The sequence below is a fragment of the Choloepus didactylus genome, chromosome 11 (assembly GCF_015220235.1).
Source record: "Choloepus didactylus isolate mChoDid1 chromosome 11, mChoDid1.pri, whole genome shotgun sequence".
Classification (NCBI taxonomy): domain Eukaryota; kingdom Metazoa; phylum Chordata; class Mammalia; order Pilosa; family Megalonychidae; genus Choloepus; species Choloepus didactylus.
In genome coordinates this window covers 42,171,517-42,189,765 of record NC_051317.1, presented here as the reverse complement: position 1 = coordinate 42,189,765, position 18,249 = coordinate 42,171,517, and the positions used below count along the sequence as shown (strand labels likewise).

Genomic DNA, 18,249 nt, shown 5'->3' with positions numbered 1-18,249 from the left:
GTTGCCTTTCCTTTATTATAATCTGATTCTGATAAGGCTAGAAGGTAAGAAAACTCATTTTGAAATGAAGATAAAGGAGTTCTCTGGTCAAAATAATTTTCTACTTCAGGCAATTGTTTTAGATTTCCAACCCTCCTCTGGTACTACATACACTCTTAAGTAGAGATCCCATCAAGAAGTTAGAAACTACTCCCAGGAATGAGCAGGAAAAACAAGCATCACGTGGCTCTTCCAAGTTCATACTCTTACCCTATTAGTCCTTTCCTTTAAAGTTATCTTTTTTAAAAAGCCACCCGTATGTCCCCTAGGTTATATATAGTATCTTCAATCAAAGTATCATCATCCTTATATTTCTATAAAAGTCTGTGGACCTGAAGGAAGGGGTCTTCCATGGACCTAAAATTGGAATGATTGGTAAAAAGGTTCTTTGGCAACTTCTAACTTTTCTCGTTGGTAATATGAAACCCACATTAACCGATGGAAAGTAGACAAATTTAAAAGCAAAGATGCTCAGAGAGGATGTCTTTTTAAGACAGAAGGTGGAGAATGGCAACAGATCTAGAGGTTGCCTTTTCCTTGACAGTTGCTCTCTCCTTCTTCTAGCCAGTGGTTCAGCGTGCTGAGTCAAGTCCACGCATCCACGGACCAGGAGATCCGGGAGATGCACGACGAGCAGGCGAATCCACAGAATGCTGTGGTGAGTGTGCGTCCAGCTGGGGGGAGGCTCGGGGGGGCCTGGGCAGGCAAGGGGGGAGTAGTCATGATGGAAAAGGGGGCAGCACTGGGAATCTCTAGAAAATCCTTTTTTTTTTTTTTTAAGTAAAGTTGTTATAATTCAAGAAGAGGAAAAGAAGAACATTTGAGTTAAAAAATCATAGAGAAAAGCAGAGTAAATTACAGAAGCTTCTAAGTGGTAGTAGATGCCAAACCTCCCACCTTAAACACTTAAAAACAACCCCCTCCTCCCCTCCAAAAAAATCCCAATTTTTATGAAACCATGGCAGTATATTACCCTTTTCCTTCAAAGGGCTTGGTCATTTCTAGATCCTTTCCTTCTGTCTTCTCTTTATCCCAGAAACGTTTAGGGAGTCACACCATGATATTTTAGAAATAGGGTTTTTTTTTTCTCATAAGGAAAATGTAGAATCAAAATTTCTTAGAAGAATAAGTATGAAAATTACAGAAAGAATTTAAATCAGAAAATCTATACTGTTGAAAGAAATTCACAAATGCTCCTTGCTGATAATATCTTATGAACAAACGGGAAAGGTTAATACATAGCTGGGTTTGTTTTTGTTTTTTTTAATGACTGAGCTATAGATTCTGTCCTGCCTAGAGGCCATGTGTACTCGCTAAGTGAAGGGGACCTTTCACAGATGACCGTTATTTTACAGTTGACAAAGAAAGAGAAAGCATTTTTTGTCTGCCTCTTTGGGGAGTGTTCTAGTTTGCTAATGCTGCCGGAATGCAAAACACCAGAGATGGATTGGCTTTTATAAAAGGGGGTTTATTTGGTTACACAGTTACAGTCTTAAGGCCATAAAGTGTCCAAGGTAACACATTAGCAATCGGGTACCTTCACTGGAGGATGGCCAATGGTGTCCAGAAAACCTCAGTTAGCTGGGAAGGCATGTGGCTGGCATCTGCTCCAAAGTTCTGGTTGCAAAATGGCTTTCTCCCAGGACGTTCCTTTCTAGGCTGCAGTTCCTCAAAAATGTCACTCTTAGTTGCACTTGGGGTATTTGTCCTCTCTTAGCTTCTCTGGAGCAAGAGTCTGCTTTCAACGGCCGTCTTCAAACTGTCTCTCATCTGCAGCTCCTGTGCTTTCTTCAAAGTGTCCCTCTTGGCTGTAGCTCCTCTTCAAAATGCCACTCTCAGCTGCACTGAGTTCCTTCTGTTTGTCAGCTCATTTATATGGCTCCACTGATCAAGGCCCACCCTGAATGGGTGGGGCCACACCTCCATGGAAATATCTCATCAGAGTTACCACCTGCAGTTGGGTGGGGCACATTTCCATGCAAACAACCTAATCCAAATGTTCCAACTTAATCCCCACTAATATGTCTGCCCCACAAGTTTGCATCAAAGAATATGGCTTTTTCTGGGGGACATAATACATTCAAACTGGCACAGGGAGTTTTAATTTAAGGTCATTACTGTCAAGCACATTCTATCCTTGAATGACGCTCTTAACTCTGCCTACTCTTGCTCCTTCCCAGGGCACTTTGGACGTGGGGATGATTGATTCAGTGTGCGCTTCCGACAGCCCCGACAGGTAAGCTCAGCTGTGGCCTTTTTTTTTTTTTAACCTTGATCCTCACTAACATTTTGTTATGAAAAAGTCAGACATAAAGCAAAGGTAAAATAATTTTACAATGAAGTCTATTGATACCACCTAGATTTTACCATTAGCTTTTATTAATACAGTTTTATTGAGATATTCACATACCATACAGTCATCCACAGTGTACAGTCAGCTGTTCACAGTATCATCATACAGTTGTACATTCATCATCGCAATTTTTGGACATTTCCATTACTCCAAAAAAAAAACAAAAATAAGAAAAAAAATACAAGTAGAAAAGAACACCCAAAATATCCCATCCCCCACTATTATTCATTTAATTTTTGTCCCCGTTTTTCTACTCATCTGTCCATTCACTGGATGAAGGGAGTGTGAGCCACAAGGTTTTCATAATCACACAGTCACACCATGTAAGCTACATAGTTATGCAGTCGTCTTCAAGAATCAAGGCTACTGGGTTGCAGTTCAGCAATTTCAGGTATTTCCTTCTAGCTACTCCAGTACACTAAAAACTAAAAAGAGATATCTATATAATGCATAAGAATAACCTCCAGAAAGACCTCTCAACTGTTTGAAATCTCTCAGCCACTGAAACTTTGTTTCATTTCTCTTCTCCCTTTTGGTCAAGGACATTTTCTGAATGCTACAATGCTGGGTCCAGGCTCATCCCAGGGAGTAATGTCCCATGGTGCCAGGGAGATTTATACCCCTGGGAGTCACGTCCTGTGTAGCGGGAAGGGCAGTGAATTTACCTGCCAAGTTGGCTTAGAGAGGCCACATCTGAGCAACAAAAGAGGTTCTCTGGGAGTGACTCTTAGGTACAATTATAAATAGGCTTAGCCTCTCCTTTGCAGTAACTGGCTACTGTGGTCCAACTATTCTTCCCGTCCTTGAGTTTTTGCAGCACTTGATTACGGTGAACATTTGGAAACCCACAAAGCTTTGACATTGACTAGCTTAAGTGGTTAGATAGAGGAATTGAGTATATACAAGACAAGGGCCTATGGGTTAAGGGCATTGGCAGCCCAAAAGAGATGATGGAGAAGGGAAATGTCTATTCTTACTTTACGTGACAGTGAAATGCACCCTTGTTCAATCACTTCAAAAACATGGCCCCACATGGCGTTTGATACCAGGCATGATCAAGTGTGTAAAATGTTCCACTTACACCGATTTTCTGATCCTCTTCTATTATTGGTATCTGACATTTCATTACTAATCCACAGAAATATTATCCAAGGCAATATACAGAGGCAAAATAAGTTTTCTTTGGAGAGGCATCCAAAAAAAAGTTTTCCCTTGCAGTCACCTTATTTAGCTTTCCCGGAACTGAGATTCATCTGGAAAGTTTTGCATGAAGAAATGTTTTTCCTTCCCGCACCTTTGGAACGTGTTGCTCCAGATTTAAAGGTTAATGGTGCATAAAATAAATCCTGCAGAAATGATCAACATTTTCCTTAATATCAAATAGAAATAGCACAGCAGCCTTTCTCCCTGTGACCTGTAAGCCAGGGGGAAAAAACCAGAGTCTTGGTTTAAACAGAGGTGATGCTGGCAGAAGAGCTAAGAGACTTTGCTTCTTTCTTGCCCTCTTGCTCAGACCCAATTCTTTCGTGATCATCACGGCCAACCGCGTCCTTCATTGCAATGCAGACACGCCAGAGGAGATGCACCACTGGATCACGCTGCTGCAGAGATCCAAGGGGGACACCAGAGTGGAGGGCCAGGAGTTTATCGTGAGAGGTGACTATCTTGGTGATGCTTAAACCGCCTTTTTTCACAGAGCCCTGCTTTCACTTTGCTTTGATTCCTGTGGCATTTTTATATTAATCATCTTTTCTGAGTCATTTTGACTCTTGAAGTGTTAAAAAATAATCAAATAAGAAATGATCATGGTAATTTCTAGCAAATATGTAGAGAGGTGATTGGTTTAAAAGCATTACGTAAATTATTACCTGGTGTTGGTGGCCTCTCTTCATAGTTTTTAATTTGTGTTTTTTAATATAATCCTTCAAGGATGGCTGCACAAAGAAGTGAAAAACAGTCCGAAGATGTCTTCGTTGAAATTGAAAAAGCGGTGGTTTGTGCTAACCCACAATTCCTTGGATTACTACAAGAGCTCGGAGAAGAGCGCACTGAAACTGGGCACTCTGGTCCTCAACAGCCTCTGCTCGGTGGTCCCCCCGGATGAGAAGATATTCAAAGAGACAGGTAACAAGCGCCTCTGCTCCTGACCGACTGTGCCTGAAACTCCAAATATCAAATGAGAAAAGATCTGGGCTTGCTTAGCTCGAAGGAATGAGCTAGAATATATGCTTTTCCCCCCTGAAAAGAAGCTCTCTTCGTGAGCTTTCTCTTGAGGCCATCTCTGGGTAGCTAGATGAACACATGGTGTTTAGACCATAGTAAAAAGGTCTTGACTTACTGAGTTGTAGGAAGATTCTTATCAGGACCATAACATGTAAATCCAGATTATCCTATGAGAAATCTTCATTTTTATATGCCTGTATTTTCATTTCTTTCATCATTTTACCATGAAAGCCACATGCAACCTAAAAAAGGTAAATCCCAACTGGTGGTGAAATTAATCTAGTAGAATAAAAAGCACACATATAAGCTTATTGGTCTATTTTTTCTTTTTGGGATCATAAAAATGTTTCTAGAAGATAGTTTATTGTGATTTTTGTTGCTGGTTGCAGTTTTGTGCTTTTTAAGTGTTGTTTCTCCATTTGTGTCACATTTAAGGGTGGTGGTTTAGACAGCTTCTTTCTGAGCACAGACTGCTCAGCACAACTGTGTTCCTTTGGGCCAAGGTAGGAGTGGGGCTAAGGAAGGGAAGAGAAGAAATAGGAAGTAAAAATTAAATCTGAGAGACTAGCTTCTGTTTTTGTTCCAGAGCCTTTAAGGGAATATTAGCTTACATCTGTTCTTTCTTTCAGAGGAAATGTTAGTTTTTCTTTATGCATTTATTTCTGCTATTACCGTGTTAGCGTTTGTCATCTCCTCTCGATGACAAACTCCACAGAGCAAGAATCACATGTGTTTTGTTGACCACTGGGTGGCAAGCACAGGTCAAGGCAGATGTAGGAGTTTTAAGTATTCACTGAATTAAATACCTAATAAAGTAAATTTAAAGGTGGAGAAGAGAGAGGCTTCTAGTGATGCAGAGTTTCTGGAACCCTGGTCCCAGAGGTGAGCGTTAACCTGCGTGCACTGCCACTGCTGTCGTAGGCTACTGGAACGTCACCGTGTACGGGCGCAAGCACTGTTACCGGCTCTACACCAAACTGCTTAACGAGGCCACCAGGTGGTCCAGTGCCATCCAAAACGTGACCGACGCCAAGGCCCCTATCGACACCCCCACCCAGCAGCTGATTCAAGATATCAAGGTAAGACGAGCCAAGCACACACGGGGGTTAATAGGGCACAGATCCTCAACCTTGGAGTGGCAAGACCATTTGTCGAGCTTGGTTTTTAGTCTGTGATCAAAATTAGCTCTTGGTTAATTTTGTGTTTGAGTAGCCCTGCTTTTAGGAATCAAATGTTGAGATTTTAGGTAAAATTTGATGCTAAAATATTTTGTCCCTAGAGTGGTATTAGATGTCACCAGTGAGGCAAACCCAGTTGCTGGACTCTTCAGGCAGGAGGGCAGCCATCTGCAGTGGGGCTGTAGGGCTTCCTGAGCTTACAGATGTGCTGGGAGCTCTGTTAGGGACAGCAAGCTTGGCCATGTGTTCCACTTCAGCCCCAAGTTAGGGACCCACTGAGAGTAACAGTAATTCTGTTCTTACCGTATGGTTTCTACACCACACAAGTGGGTTCCCAGGGTCCAGATTGGTCTAGAAAACTTAGGATCTCCATCAGGTGCCTCCAAACTTATAGATGCTTCCAAGTCTCAGGCCTGGCATTGCTCGTGGTAAACTGTAATTTCTTCTTTATAAAGATTAGTTCCTCAGTAAATGTATGTTCAGTAATGCATCAATCAATAAATAGTTAAATGTCAGCCATGAGCAAGGATTACGGCTTCCGTTTTGCAGGCCTGGACACAGACACACAGAATATTCCGGTTGCCTTGCTCATTTAGCCAGTTGGTTGCTTTGCAGGACCAGGTCAGGGGAATTATTTTTACTGCCCTCCTTCCAAGTTCTCCGTGCAAGCAGATTGTAAATCACAGGTGGCAGAGCAGCCAGAGATGTCACAGAAGAGACGGTAGAGTGATGGTGAATAAATACATAAACATATGAGACAGGTGTTTTTCTAATGCACATCAAAGGAAATTAGCTAATTGGATCCCAGGAGTGTTAAGTGAATTCTGCCTTTGTGAGGTGGGAAAGGGTCTAATCTTAGCGGTATATAGTTTCTCACCAAATTGAAGTCTGCATCTTGATTCTAAAGTGATATGTTTTCTGGGCATTTGAGGCTAAATTCCATCAAATCAGTTAATCTCCAAGACATTGGACAACTTTCCATGGAATCCTGCATGCTATATACTTATACTAATAATCTTATTTCTCTTAAAATAAATTGTGTATTTTTAGTTTTGAAGCTTTCTTTTGAGAAAGTAGAAAAAAAAACATGTATTGGTCAAGCTTGATTTTCAAAACTATCTTACTTTATTAATTCTTCATTTTCTAATGAATTAGAATTTAGACATTAAAAGAATAAATAGAATTTTCTAAATATGAAACAGTGCTACTTAAGAAATTTTAGAGAAGTCACCGTAATTAAGTCCATCCAAAAATTCTTAAGTAAAAAATGACTTCAAGATGTTTTTCTGCCTTTTAATTTGGTGTTACTGAAAAAGTTTCTTAATGGAAATGAAATTATCACAGTAGAATGATTCATTAAAGTTCTAAAAGTGACCTTGGGTTTTTCCCAAATTTCCATTTTTAGGAGCATGAGTACATGCTGGAAATTCCATGAGAGGAGTGCCTCAATTTCAAGGATGAAAGGGAAGGTGGCATGTGGCTGGAGAATATTCTCCCCAAATTGATAACTCTGGAACATTCACTTAGAGTCATTCCCATTGTTGTTTTAGTTTAGCAGGCACATTTTTTTTAATTCAGTTTTATTGAGATATATTCACATACCATACAATCATCCATGGTGTACAATTATCTGTTCACAGTACCATCATAGTTTTGCATTCATCACCCCAATCTATTTTTGAACATTTTCCTTAAACCAGAAAGAATAAAAATAGAAATAAAAAATAAGAGTAAAAAAAAGAACACCCAAATCATCCCCCCACACCCTATTTTTCATTTAGTTTTTGTCCCCATTTTTCTACTCATCCGTCCATACACTGGATAAAGGGAGTGTGATCCACAGGGTCTTCACAGTCACACTGTCACCCCATGTAAGCTACATAGTTATAGAATTGTTGCAATTTGTTCGTTTCAGGTATTTGCTTCTAGCTATTACAATATACTAAAACCTAAAAAGGGATATCCATATTGTGCATAAGAATGCCCACCAGAGTGACCTTGACTCCATTTGAAATCTCAGCCACCAAAACTTTATTTTTTTTTTCATTTCACTCCACCTTTTGGTCAAGAAGATGTTCTCAATCCCATGATGCTGGGTCCAGGCTCATCCCTGGAAGTCGCATCCTAGCAGACACATTTTGATCGTAATTAGTTTTATTAATATATTTTTCTGTGCAGTTTTCAGGTAAAGGGAGAATACAAAAGAACAGTTAAAGAGCTAGCAGCACATACCCTTACAATGAATCCTAGGTAAAGAAAGCTTGATTTGACTAAATGATCAATGGCTAAATGATTAGCAAGAGAAGTTTAAATTAATTTTTTCTAAGTATATATAATCTCCAGGGAGAAAACTTTTTAAATGATGTGGGAAAAATAGATGCAAATTAAATGAGGAGAATGAGCTATGTAAGAAAAATTTATTATGGTGATTATTCTGCTAAAGCAGATTGTGGGCATCTTTGTGTTTGAAAAGCTAAGGTACCCCAGGCAACTCCCCTGCACTAGGCTTGTGGATGTTTTAGGATTTTGAAAAATATGTAGGAAAATACAGATGATTTTGTTCCTTAGATATGTTTTTTTTACAGTAAACGTTCTCCTTCTTTGTTTCTTAATTGTGCATTTATTTATTTATTTATTCAATTTTCCCTGAGTCCGGAATGAGCCCAGCAAATGATGTTTTATTTATTTTTAATAGTTTTATTCACACGCCATACAGTCTATCCAAAGTGTCCAATCAGCAGCTCTTGGTATAATCACAAAGTTGTGCATTCACTACCACAATGAATTTGAGAACATTCTCATTGCTTCAGGGGAAAAAGAGATCTCATAGCCCTTATACCCAACTATTATTCACTCAGCTTTGGTATAGCACCTTTGTTATAATTGGTGAAAGAATATTACAGTGTTACTGTTAACTAGTACTTAGTTTGCATTAACACCTTGTCATAGTGACTTGTTTGTTCTAGTTCATGTAAGAACTTTCTTAACATTTATACAAATTTTTTGATAAAGTTAAAAAAAAAGAAAAAGAACCATTTATACAATTAACCATAGTTTATTGTCCACAACACGTTTCACCGTCCCATGTTTTATCCTGTAGCTTTCCTTCTAATGACATATATGACCCTAGACTTACCCTGCTACTTTATTTTTAAGGAGAACTGCCTGAACCTGGACGTGGTGGAGCAGATTTACAAGCGGAACCCCATCCTGCGGTACACCCATCACCCACTGCACTCTCCGCTCCTGCCTCTCCCGTATGGAGACATAAATCTCAACTGTGAGTATAGAATTCCACCCGACTGATCTTTTCCCCCTCTTAACTCTTAGCTCTAACATGTTAGCATTTGCTTTAACTTAAGGACTGTTTTTGTTATAAAGAATGAAAAACAAATCATAAAATAGACTCAGATACATTACTAAAACAGGGATTTTGAAAACTTGGATGTAATGATGCTAAAGGTCCCCCACGGATTCAGGTACGAAAAGAAAAGATTTAAATGGGAGTCAGAGTTGGGTAGTTCCTCAGAAGATTAAACAGAATTGCCATATGATCCGGCAGTGCCACTCGGTGTATACCCCAAGGAACTCAAACAGATATTTGCACACCGATGTTCATAGCAGCATTATTCACAATTGCCATGGGGTACAAGCAACCCAAGGGTTCATTAACAGACAAATAGATAAACAAAATGTAGTCTAGACATACAACGGAGTATCATTCAGAGAAAAGGAATGAAGTTCTGATACATGTGACAAAGTGGGCAAACCTTGAAGGCATTATGTTGAGTGAAACAAGCCAGATATGAGGACAGATATTGTATGATTCCCCTTATATGAAATTTCTAGAATAGGCAGAATAGACGGAAAGTAGATTATAGATGACCAGGAGTTGGGGGAAGAGGGTGTGGGGACTGAAGACTTAATTGGTACAGAGTTTCTGTTTGGGGTGATAAAAAAGTTTTGTTAATGGATGATGGTGATGATAGCACAACATTGTGAGTGTATTTAAGTCACTGACTTACACACTTAAAAATCGTTGAAGTGGGAAATTTTATTTTATATGCAGGTTATCACAATAAGATTTTTCTTAAGTGGGGGGTGGGGAGGCTCAAAAATGCCAGCACTCTTCATGAAGTCAGGGTAGCCATTATTATTACTAGAAAATCAGATCCTAAACAGTTTTGCATCCCCAAAAATATGGAACCTGTTTAGTAGTAGACCAGCTTGTAAGTAAGCATGCTGTTCAATACAACGGTTCAGTTAGATAACAAAGCAGTGTAGTTTCCCTACTTCTGTGTTTTTATGACCCTGTTGCACTGATTCAAACATATAGGAACAAGGTGTGCACACCATATCCTGAAGAAGCTATTTTCCCATTCCTTCCTCTCATCTGCTGCTCGGATTCTCCAAGTGGGTGGCATTCATGTTTACTTTGCTTTTCCTAGTGCTCAAAGACAAAGGCTACACAACCCTTCAGGATGAAGCCATCAAGATCTTCAATTCCCTCCAGCAACTGGAATCCATGTCTGACCCTATCCCCATAATCCAGGGCATTCTGCAGACAGGGCACGACCTCCGCCCCCTGCGAGATGAGCTGTACTGCCAGCTCATCAAACAGACCAACAAAGTGCCCCATCCCGGCAGCTTGGGCAACCTGTACAGTTGGCAGATCCTGACCTGCCTGAGCTGCACCTTCCTGCCCAGCCGCGGAATCCTCAAGTATCTCAAGTTCCACCTGAAAAGGTAAAGCGGCCAGGAAAGGGAGATCTGTCTGCATGGCTGGTGCATACGATTGTAGTTCAGATCAAGAGGGCCTTGACCAGAGGACACCTAGTGTGGTCTGGAGCCTGCGTCAGATTCTTACGTCACTGGAGCAGCCCTACAGGGTGCAGTCATCCTATTTGTCACAGCCACACAAGGCTATTTCAGGGACCAAGTTGCTCTTTTGTCAGCCTATAGGACATTAGATAACTGTGCTCAACACTGCTCTATATAAAGAAACGTAACTTGGTTATTTACTCCAGATCAAAATGTGGGGACAGTCCGATGCAGATTTTGATTAACTGCGGAGAAACAGTTTTCATACGACAGTACAAGTCATGGCTCTTTCAAATTATTAAAAGAGCTGCAGACACAGGACATGTTCAGGGCAGTGAAATTCTTCTGTATGATACCATCATGGTGGGTAACATGACGTAACACATTTGTCAAAACCCATAGAACTGTGCAATACAGAGTGAGCTCTAAGGCAAACTCGACTTGAATCGTAATGTATCAATACTTAGCTTTGAAGCTGGGCTAGCAGGCACAAGCCATCTTTTAAACTGCATTTTATAGCTCCTGGACCTACAGTATTTCACCTATAACTCTTAGAAATGTCCCACACTAATGCAAGATGTGAATACTCGGGGAAACCGTGTGTTGGGCTTGGGGTCTGGGGGTATATGGGAACTCTACATTTTGCGCATATTTCTGTAAACCTAAAACTGCTCTAAAAATAAAATTTATGATTTTTTTTTAAAGTGCTGCAGAGATGAGCTTGCAGCAAAAGGACTCCAAGTCAACTGTTTGTTCTCTAGTTCTTAAATTTTTTGTACTTAAAATGAACCTGCAGGGGATGAAGTGGGAAACACAGGAAGTCGCTGTGTTGGGTGTTCTCGCCACCAGGGGGCGCCGCAGTCACCGCGCTGGGCTGAGCAGCCAGCCACCCTCAACCCGGCGATTTAAGAGTTAAAGTGTTTGTTTCCTAGGATACGGGAACAGTTTCCAGGAACCGAGATGGAGAAATACGCCCTCTTCATTTACGAATCTCTCAAGAAAACCAAATGCCGAGAGTTTGTGCCTTCCCGGGATGAAATAGAGGCTCTGATCCAAAGACAGGAAATGACGTCCACGGTGTACTGCCACGGCGGGGGCTCCTGCAAGATCACCATCACCTCCCACACCACGGCCGGGGAGGTGAGCGGGAGGCGCGGCTACCCACAGGCCCACGTCGGGGAAGTTAGGCACCCTTAGGTCCGCTTTAATGCACGGCTGTGAGCTGCATAGCGCAGCTGCTCGGTCAACATGGAAAGCGAGGTAACCTGCAACCACATGTATAAGGAGGTAAACATGTATTAAAGATGAGTGGAAACCCAGAGTTAACCTCGAGGCTGAGACATAATTTTGCTAATTTGAGAAGCAGTTGAGTATCTAGTGCAGGTGGCAGACTTGAATTGGGATATACCAACTATGCCAGGGGTTTCTTTAGCTTCAAACACAAGGTGTCTCAGTTTGCCACGTGAATATCTAGAATGTTTGGTCAGATGAACCATTTCCTTTTTTTCTAGTTTAAGTATTAGAAGACAATATTGGCAAAAAGAAGCAGTGCAATACAACTCAAGCAGCTTCTTGTGCAGAAGAAACATCATTCAAAGACACTGCTATTTCTTAAAATTGAAAAATTCATCAGATTAGGCTTTGGCTTTTGTGTACTTTTCCTACTAGGAGGGGCTTGCAGGAGATTGGCCCAGCACCTCCCCATACTGTTGGGCAAAATCCCACTGTTCTTTTTATCGGGGAAGAGATAAAACTGATTTCAGCAGGGTAAGGGAAAAGCAGTGCCTCAAAATTCCAGGGTGAGCACACATGACAGTTTTAGGGAGCTGTTTTGACCCTCACTTATGCCAGCAGCTCGCTCTCGGTTCAGATCAAAGCTTTTTGTTAAGCCATGTGTTGGGATCACAGCTTCTGGAGCTGCAGACCCCATAACGTATCTTTCAGGTGGTGGAGAAACTGATCAGAGGTCTCGCCATGGAGGACAGCAGAAACATGTTCGCCCTGTTTGAATACAATGGAACCATCGATAAAGCCATTGAAAGCCGCACCATCGTGGCTGATGTTTTAGCGAAGTTTGAAAAGTAAGTTCCTTCTCCCTAAAGTGCCACCCTATTACATAAAAGAATGTGAGCGCTAGGGTTGTGGATTCGAACTTCCATTCCATTTTTGGCTTCCTTGTGTATTTGAGTTAGTTTTATTTTACTTGTGTTAAAGCATATGTAGTTTTTCAGATCCCTTCTCTGCTGCTAATGTGTTTTTCAGGATTTCCAGATAAAAAAGCCCATGATTTCATATGATTCATCTCATCATTGAATATTCCTTTGCCCCATCTTTTCTCTCAGCCCTTTTTTAAATCATCACCTTGGAATTTCCTGATTCTTAGGCTTTCACGTGTCGTTAGCTTTGAAACTGGGCTAATTGGCTCAAACAGCTTATAAACTCTTTAAACTGCATTTTTATATCTCCTGGACCTACAGTATTTTACCTATAACTCTCATTTCTCCAAAGTAGCACACACAAAAAAAATAATGCAGCTTGGTATAAACACAACCCCATACAAAAGTATTCATATCAAGTTTTATAAGTACAAAATTATATGAATCATAATATTACAAATTTTATTTGATGGTTGATAAAAAGGATGAAAAATAACCCTTGTTTCTTTTTATGGATTCACCATAAAGCCTATCGAGTACTGATTGAACCAGGACCCTCGGAGATACTTGTCAGCACAGTTTAATTGAAGGCTGCCTGTTTGTTCTCTTAACGTGAGAGCAGGATGAAAGCATGTTTTCACCTCTGTTGCACGAGTGTGGACAGAATGTCTGTATTGCCAGGGAACATATAGGCCATATAAAGTCAGCTCCTGGGGGATCCCCAGGCCTTTCTCTGGTGGTCTTGTTTCTGAGTCTGTCCTGTCTTCTTTTGCAGGCTGGCAGCCACGTCAGAGGCGGGTGACCTGATGTGGAAATTCTACTTCAAACTTTATTGCTTTCTGGACACAGATAACGTGCCAAAAGACAGCGTGGAATTTGCATTTATGTTTGAACAGGTAAAAGGAACTTTGAGAAACAGGTTCCTTCCATGGTGAGCAGGGGTGAAACTTAAATATACCTGTTAATTAACTGCCAGTCCTAACACAGCGTGTGCAATAACAGAGCCCCCAGCCTGGGCAGGGTGGGCTGCCCTTGATTCATTCGTAGAATGAACTCCCTACGCATTTTATTTGAACTCCTGGACCAGGAACTTGTCATTGGGTGAGAGAGAGACAATAAGGAATCAAATACAGGAGATCCTCATTTTGGATTCTGTGTTTACGAATTCACGTACTCACACCAAATCAATACTTGGGCTACTTTCCCAATCACTCTGAGTTCCCTGGCATTAACATTCCCAGCTGAGGTCAAACAAGCTGATGGTCTGCCTTCTTGATTCGGTTCTCCTACTGTAAACAAATAGCCTTTCACGGTATATTTAGTGTCATGTGTTTTTCTAATCTTTCTGCTGCTTGTTGGTGATTTCGCTGTTTGAAATGGCCTACTAGCGTAGTGCTGAAATGCTGTCTTGTGTTCCTAAGGACAAGAGGGCTGTGATGTGCCTTAGGAAAAAAACACATATGTCAGATAAGCTTCCTTCAGATATGAGTTACAGTTAATGAATCAACCATACATTAAATAAGATATCTTTAAATAAAAACACATGTAAAACAAGATTATGTATTGATCGGTTGACCTGAAAACCGGGTGACCAGAGGCTGGTAGGAACCTATCGCTGAATTTCCCCTGAGAACAAAGGTTCAGCATTTCTTAATTAATAAATTAATAATAAATTTATTAATATATTAAGTCCATGATGACTTTATAGAATATAACTCCTGCGAACAATGAGAATTGACTATCTGTGGTGTATGCTAAATGATTATCAGTGCTGGAGAGAAATGTAAAGCAGTGGAGAGGCTTAGGGAATGATTTTAAGCAGGATGGCAAAGGAAGGGAACACTGAGAAAAATCCCCAAGGGATGAGGGAATCAGCCCCAGTATCCTGACAGTGAGCTGTTGACCGCCTCCCTTTCAGGCCCACGAGGCAGTTATCCATGGCCACTACCCAGCCCCGGAAGAAAACCTGCAGGTTCTGGCTGCCTTGCGGCTGCAGTACCTACAGGGAGATTATTCTCTGCACGCCGCAGTCCCACCTCTCGAGGAGGTTTACTGCCTGCAGAGACTCAAGGCCCGCATCAGCCAGGCAACCAAGAGCTGCACTCCCTACGAGCGGCTGGAGAAGAGGCGGACGAGCTTCCTGGAGGGGACGCTGAGGAAGAGCTTCCGGACAGGGGCTGTCCTACGGCAAAAAGTGGAGGAGGAGCAGATGCTGGATATGTGGATTAAGGAAGAGGTCTCCTCCGCCCGAGCCAGTATCATTGACAAGTGGAAGAAGTTTCAGGGCATGAACCAGGAACAGGCCATGGGCAAGTACATGGCCTTGATCAAGGAGTGGCCGGGTTACGGGTCCACGCTTTTCGACGTGGAGGTGAGAACTGGCCGCTGGTGGTGGCTGGGGGTGGGCAGGGTGCTGTCCCATAGCAGGTTACGCCTGAGGACCTGAATCCCGGCCAGGTTCACATGGAGGATAAGATATGGGACAGCTGGTTCTCCCACCCTCCTTTGTTAGAGCCCCCAATTTTTTTTTTTTTAATTCAGTTTTATTGAGATGTATTCACATACCATACAGTCGTCCATGGTGTACAATTATCTGTTCACACTACCATCATAGTTTTGCATTCATCACCCCAATCTATTTTTGAACATTTTCCTTATACCAGAAAGAATAAAAATAAGAACTAAAAAAAAGGTAAAAAAAAAAGAACACCCAAATCACCCCCTTCCATCCCACCCTATTTTTCATTTAGTTTTCATCCCCATTTTTCTACTCATCCATCCATACACTGGATAAAGAGAGTGTGATCCACAAGGTTTTCACAATCACACTGTCACCCCTTGTAAGCTACATTGTTGTACAGTTGTCTTCAAGAATCAAGTCTACTTGGTTGCTGTTTGGTAGTTTCAGGTATTTATTTCTAGCTATTCCAATATACTAAAACTTAAAAAGGGATATCTATATAGTGCATAAGAATGCCCACCAGAGTGACCTCTCAACTCCATTTGAAATCTCTCAGCCACTGAAACTTTATTTCATTTCATTTTGCATCCCCCTTTTAGTCAAGAAGATGTTCTCAATCCCATGATACCAGATCCAGGCTCATCCCTGGGAGTCATATCCTGCGTTGCCAGGGAGATTTACCCCCCTGGGAGTCAGGTCCCGCGTAGGGGGAGGACAGTGAGTTCACCTGCCAAGTTGAGAGCCCCAAATTTTTACTGTTAACACACCTACTTCCACTTCTCCAGAGTTTTTTCTTCTTTATAGTAAATGCTTCCATAATATTAGGAATGAATGGAAAATTAAGATGTCATCTATTCTTGAACAACTTCCTACTCTTTCTTATGAAGCTAGAGAGCCAGTTTAAAAAATGCTGTTAAAAAACTGCATGTGAAAAATAAAAATAGATATACTTTAGAACTCTATACATAAATTAGAAACTTTGGATGTGCTCACATTTTACATTTTTGGTTTTTGCCATGACCATCTGTTTAAAGGGAAGAATTTCTGTTTCATAATTGGAATTTAGCCGTTAGCATTTATCCAGTACTGGTTGATATCCTTTAAAAAATAGACCATTTATTGGAAGGAAATCTTACTGATGGGCAAGAGCAGGGGTCAACAAACTGTGACCCAGATCCTACCTGCCACCTTTTTTATAGATGAAGTTTTATTGGAACACAGCTGTGATCATTTGTTTACATATTGTCTGCAATTTCTTTCCTGCTAAAACGGCAGAGTTGAGAATTGTGACAGACACGATATGACCCACAAAACCTAAAATAGCTGCTATCTGGGCCTTTACAGATATGCCCCGGAACTTGGTGTAGGTTAACTTCAATTTTTCTTATGATAGAAATAATTCAGCATGTTATTTGGTGACCTTTAAATGAGGCTGTATAAAGATCTAAATATTGCTTATATATTCTGGTCCTTTAATGGCTTTTCATTGGATTCTCTCTTTGGTTGGTTGGTTGGTTCAGTTATTGCTGTTTTTTAGGTATAAATCAGAAACTTTGTCCAGTGTACTTTATTTTCAGGGTCACTAATTTATATCCCTCCTGTTTGTACTGGCTCAGATCACCCCTGTTGTTATACCCTACATCAGGGTGTGTTTTTCCCTTCGATTTATCTGTGCAAGAAATTCTGTGCTACCATCCTACATGTGTAAGGTCATCTCGGCTTCTGGTCAAGAGTCATGTTTTTCAAAAGGAGCCAAAACTCCTTAGGGCAGAGGAATTGGGAGAATTTTCCTCTGTGCTCCTAGATTTGGCATTTGAAGAGCAATCATGTAAAAAATGATTTGAGGCAGAACTAGAGAGTAAAAAGCACACCCAGCTTGTGCTTTGCCGGATCTTTGTCAAGTCCCTTGGCCAGAAGGTGTACATCAGGTCACTTCCATTTAGCTAATTAAGTGATGCAAAAAAATGATGGGGGTGGGTGATCAGGGTTTTCCAAATGTTCTGGATTGTTCACAACCACCCAAAACCAACCACTAACCAAAGAGATCTTATTTCTGATAATTGCATCCCCATGAAGCATATCTTCACATCTGTGCAGAGTATATGACTCCAAGGCTGTCTTATAACTCCTTTATGTTTTACCCTTTATACTCACTTTCTCGCCCACCAGTGCAAGGAAGGTGGCTTTCCCCAAGAACTCTGGCTGGGCGTCAGCGCGGACGCTGTCTCTGTCTACAAGCGTGGGGAGGGGAGACCCTTAGAAGTCTTCCAGTATGAACACATCCTCTCATTTGGGGCGCCCCTGGCAAACACATACAAGATTGTGGTTGATGAGAGGGAGCTGCTCTTTGAAACCAGTGAGGTAAGAAGCAAGCCAGGAGCACCCTCCCACTTGGCCTCAACGCAATAGAAAAACAACACCCTATTTCCTGCTGCCTTTGGCCAAATCATTTTATTTGAATATTCCGCGTGAAGACGTGTGTCAGTGCAGGATGGTGATCCCTCCCCAGGCACGGGTTCCTTGTGTGGCAAGACCTGGTGACCCCAAGTGTGTTCTGTATGCCTTTGCAACAGAGAAATTTGTTTCATTGGATCAGGGGGTCTTCCCCATGGAGGAAAGGTATAGAGAGGGGAATTATATCAATGTCAAATAAAAAGTATATTGTTTGGCAGTAAAACCTGTGAATGTTGGTGGATGGTTACAGAAGGCAGTGGGAGCTGTGGGGCTCGGCTCCGGGGGTGTCTGGGGAGCAGGAGAGTGCGGTGGGGCCTGACATTCTGGGCAGAGCTAATTCTGAATCACAAAAATCACCAAAAAACCCTCTTAAGTATGGGTACCAACAGCTCCAAAGCTTGAAAAGTAAAAACACAAGAAGCCTGTGGAGCCCTCCAGGAAGGGAACTGCTGGCAGTCAAAGGTGGTGAATTGGACTGAACCTCTAGCTTCCTGTCTGGCTGCTGTTGTCAAGTCACAGAAGGGGGAGGAGGAAGGCATTCAGGTGCTGCATGTGGGGCGGGTA

General features: G+C 41.5%; 1 protein-coding gene across 1 annotated transcript in view; it reads left to right on the top strand.

Moving 5' to 3' along the window:
• The window catches only part of MYO10 (myosin X), a 238,625-nt gene that overhangs the window by 218,035 nt on the left and 2,341 nt on the right, over nucleotides 1–18,249 (top strand). Inside the window, exons 29-40 of the mRNA XM_037798873.1 lie at nucleotides 604–697; nucleotides 2,220–2,275; nucleotides 3,906–4,048; nucleotides 4,322–4,516; nucleotides 5,537–5,694; nucleotides 8,950–9,073; nucleotides 10,242–10,539; nucleotides 11,547–11,754; nucleotides 12,559–12,695; nucleotides 13,546–13,666; nucleotides 14,689–15,141; nucleotides 17,401–17,592. Of these exons, the coding sequence (XP_037654801.1) occupies nucleotides 604–697; nucleotides 2,220–2,275; nucleotides 3,906–4,048; nucleotides 4,322–4,516; nucleotides 5,537–5,694; nucleotides 8,950–9,073; nucleotides 10,242–10,539; nucleotides 11,547–11,754; nucleotides 12,559–12,695; nucleotides 13,546–13,666; nucleotides 14,689–15,141; nucleotides 17,401–17,592 (2,179 nt within the window). The remainder of the gene's footprint in view (nucleotides 1–603; nucleotides 698–2,219; nucleotides 2,276–3,905; nucleotides 4,049–4,321; nucleotides 4,517–5,536; nucleotides 5,695–8,949; nucleotides 9,074–10,241; nucleotides 10,540–11,546; nucleotides 11,755–12,558; nucleotides 12,696–13,545; nucleotides 13,667–14,688; nucleotides 15,142–17,400; nucleotides 17,593–18,249) is intronic.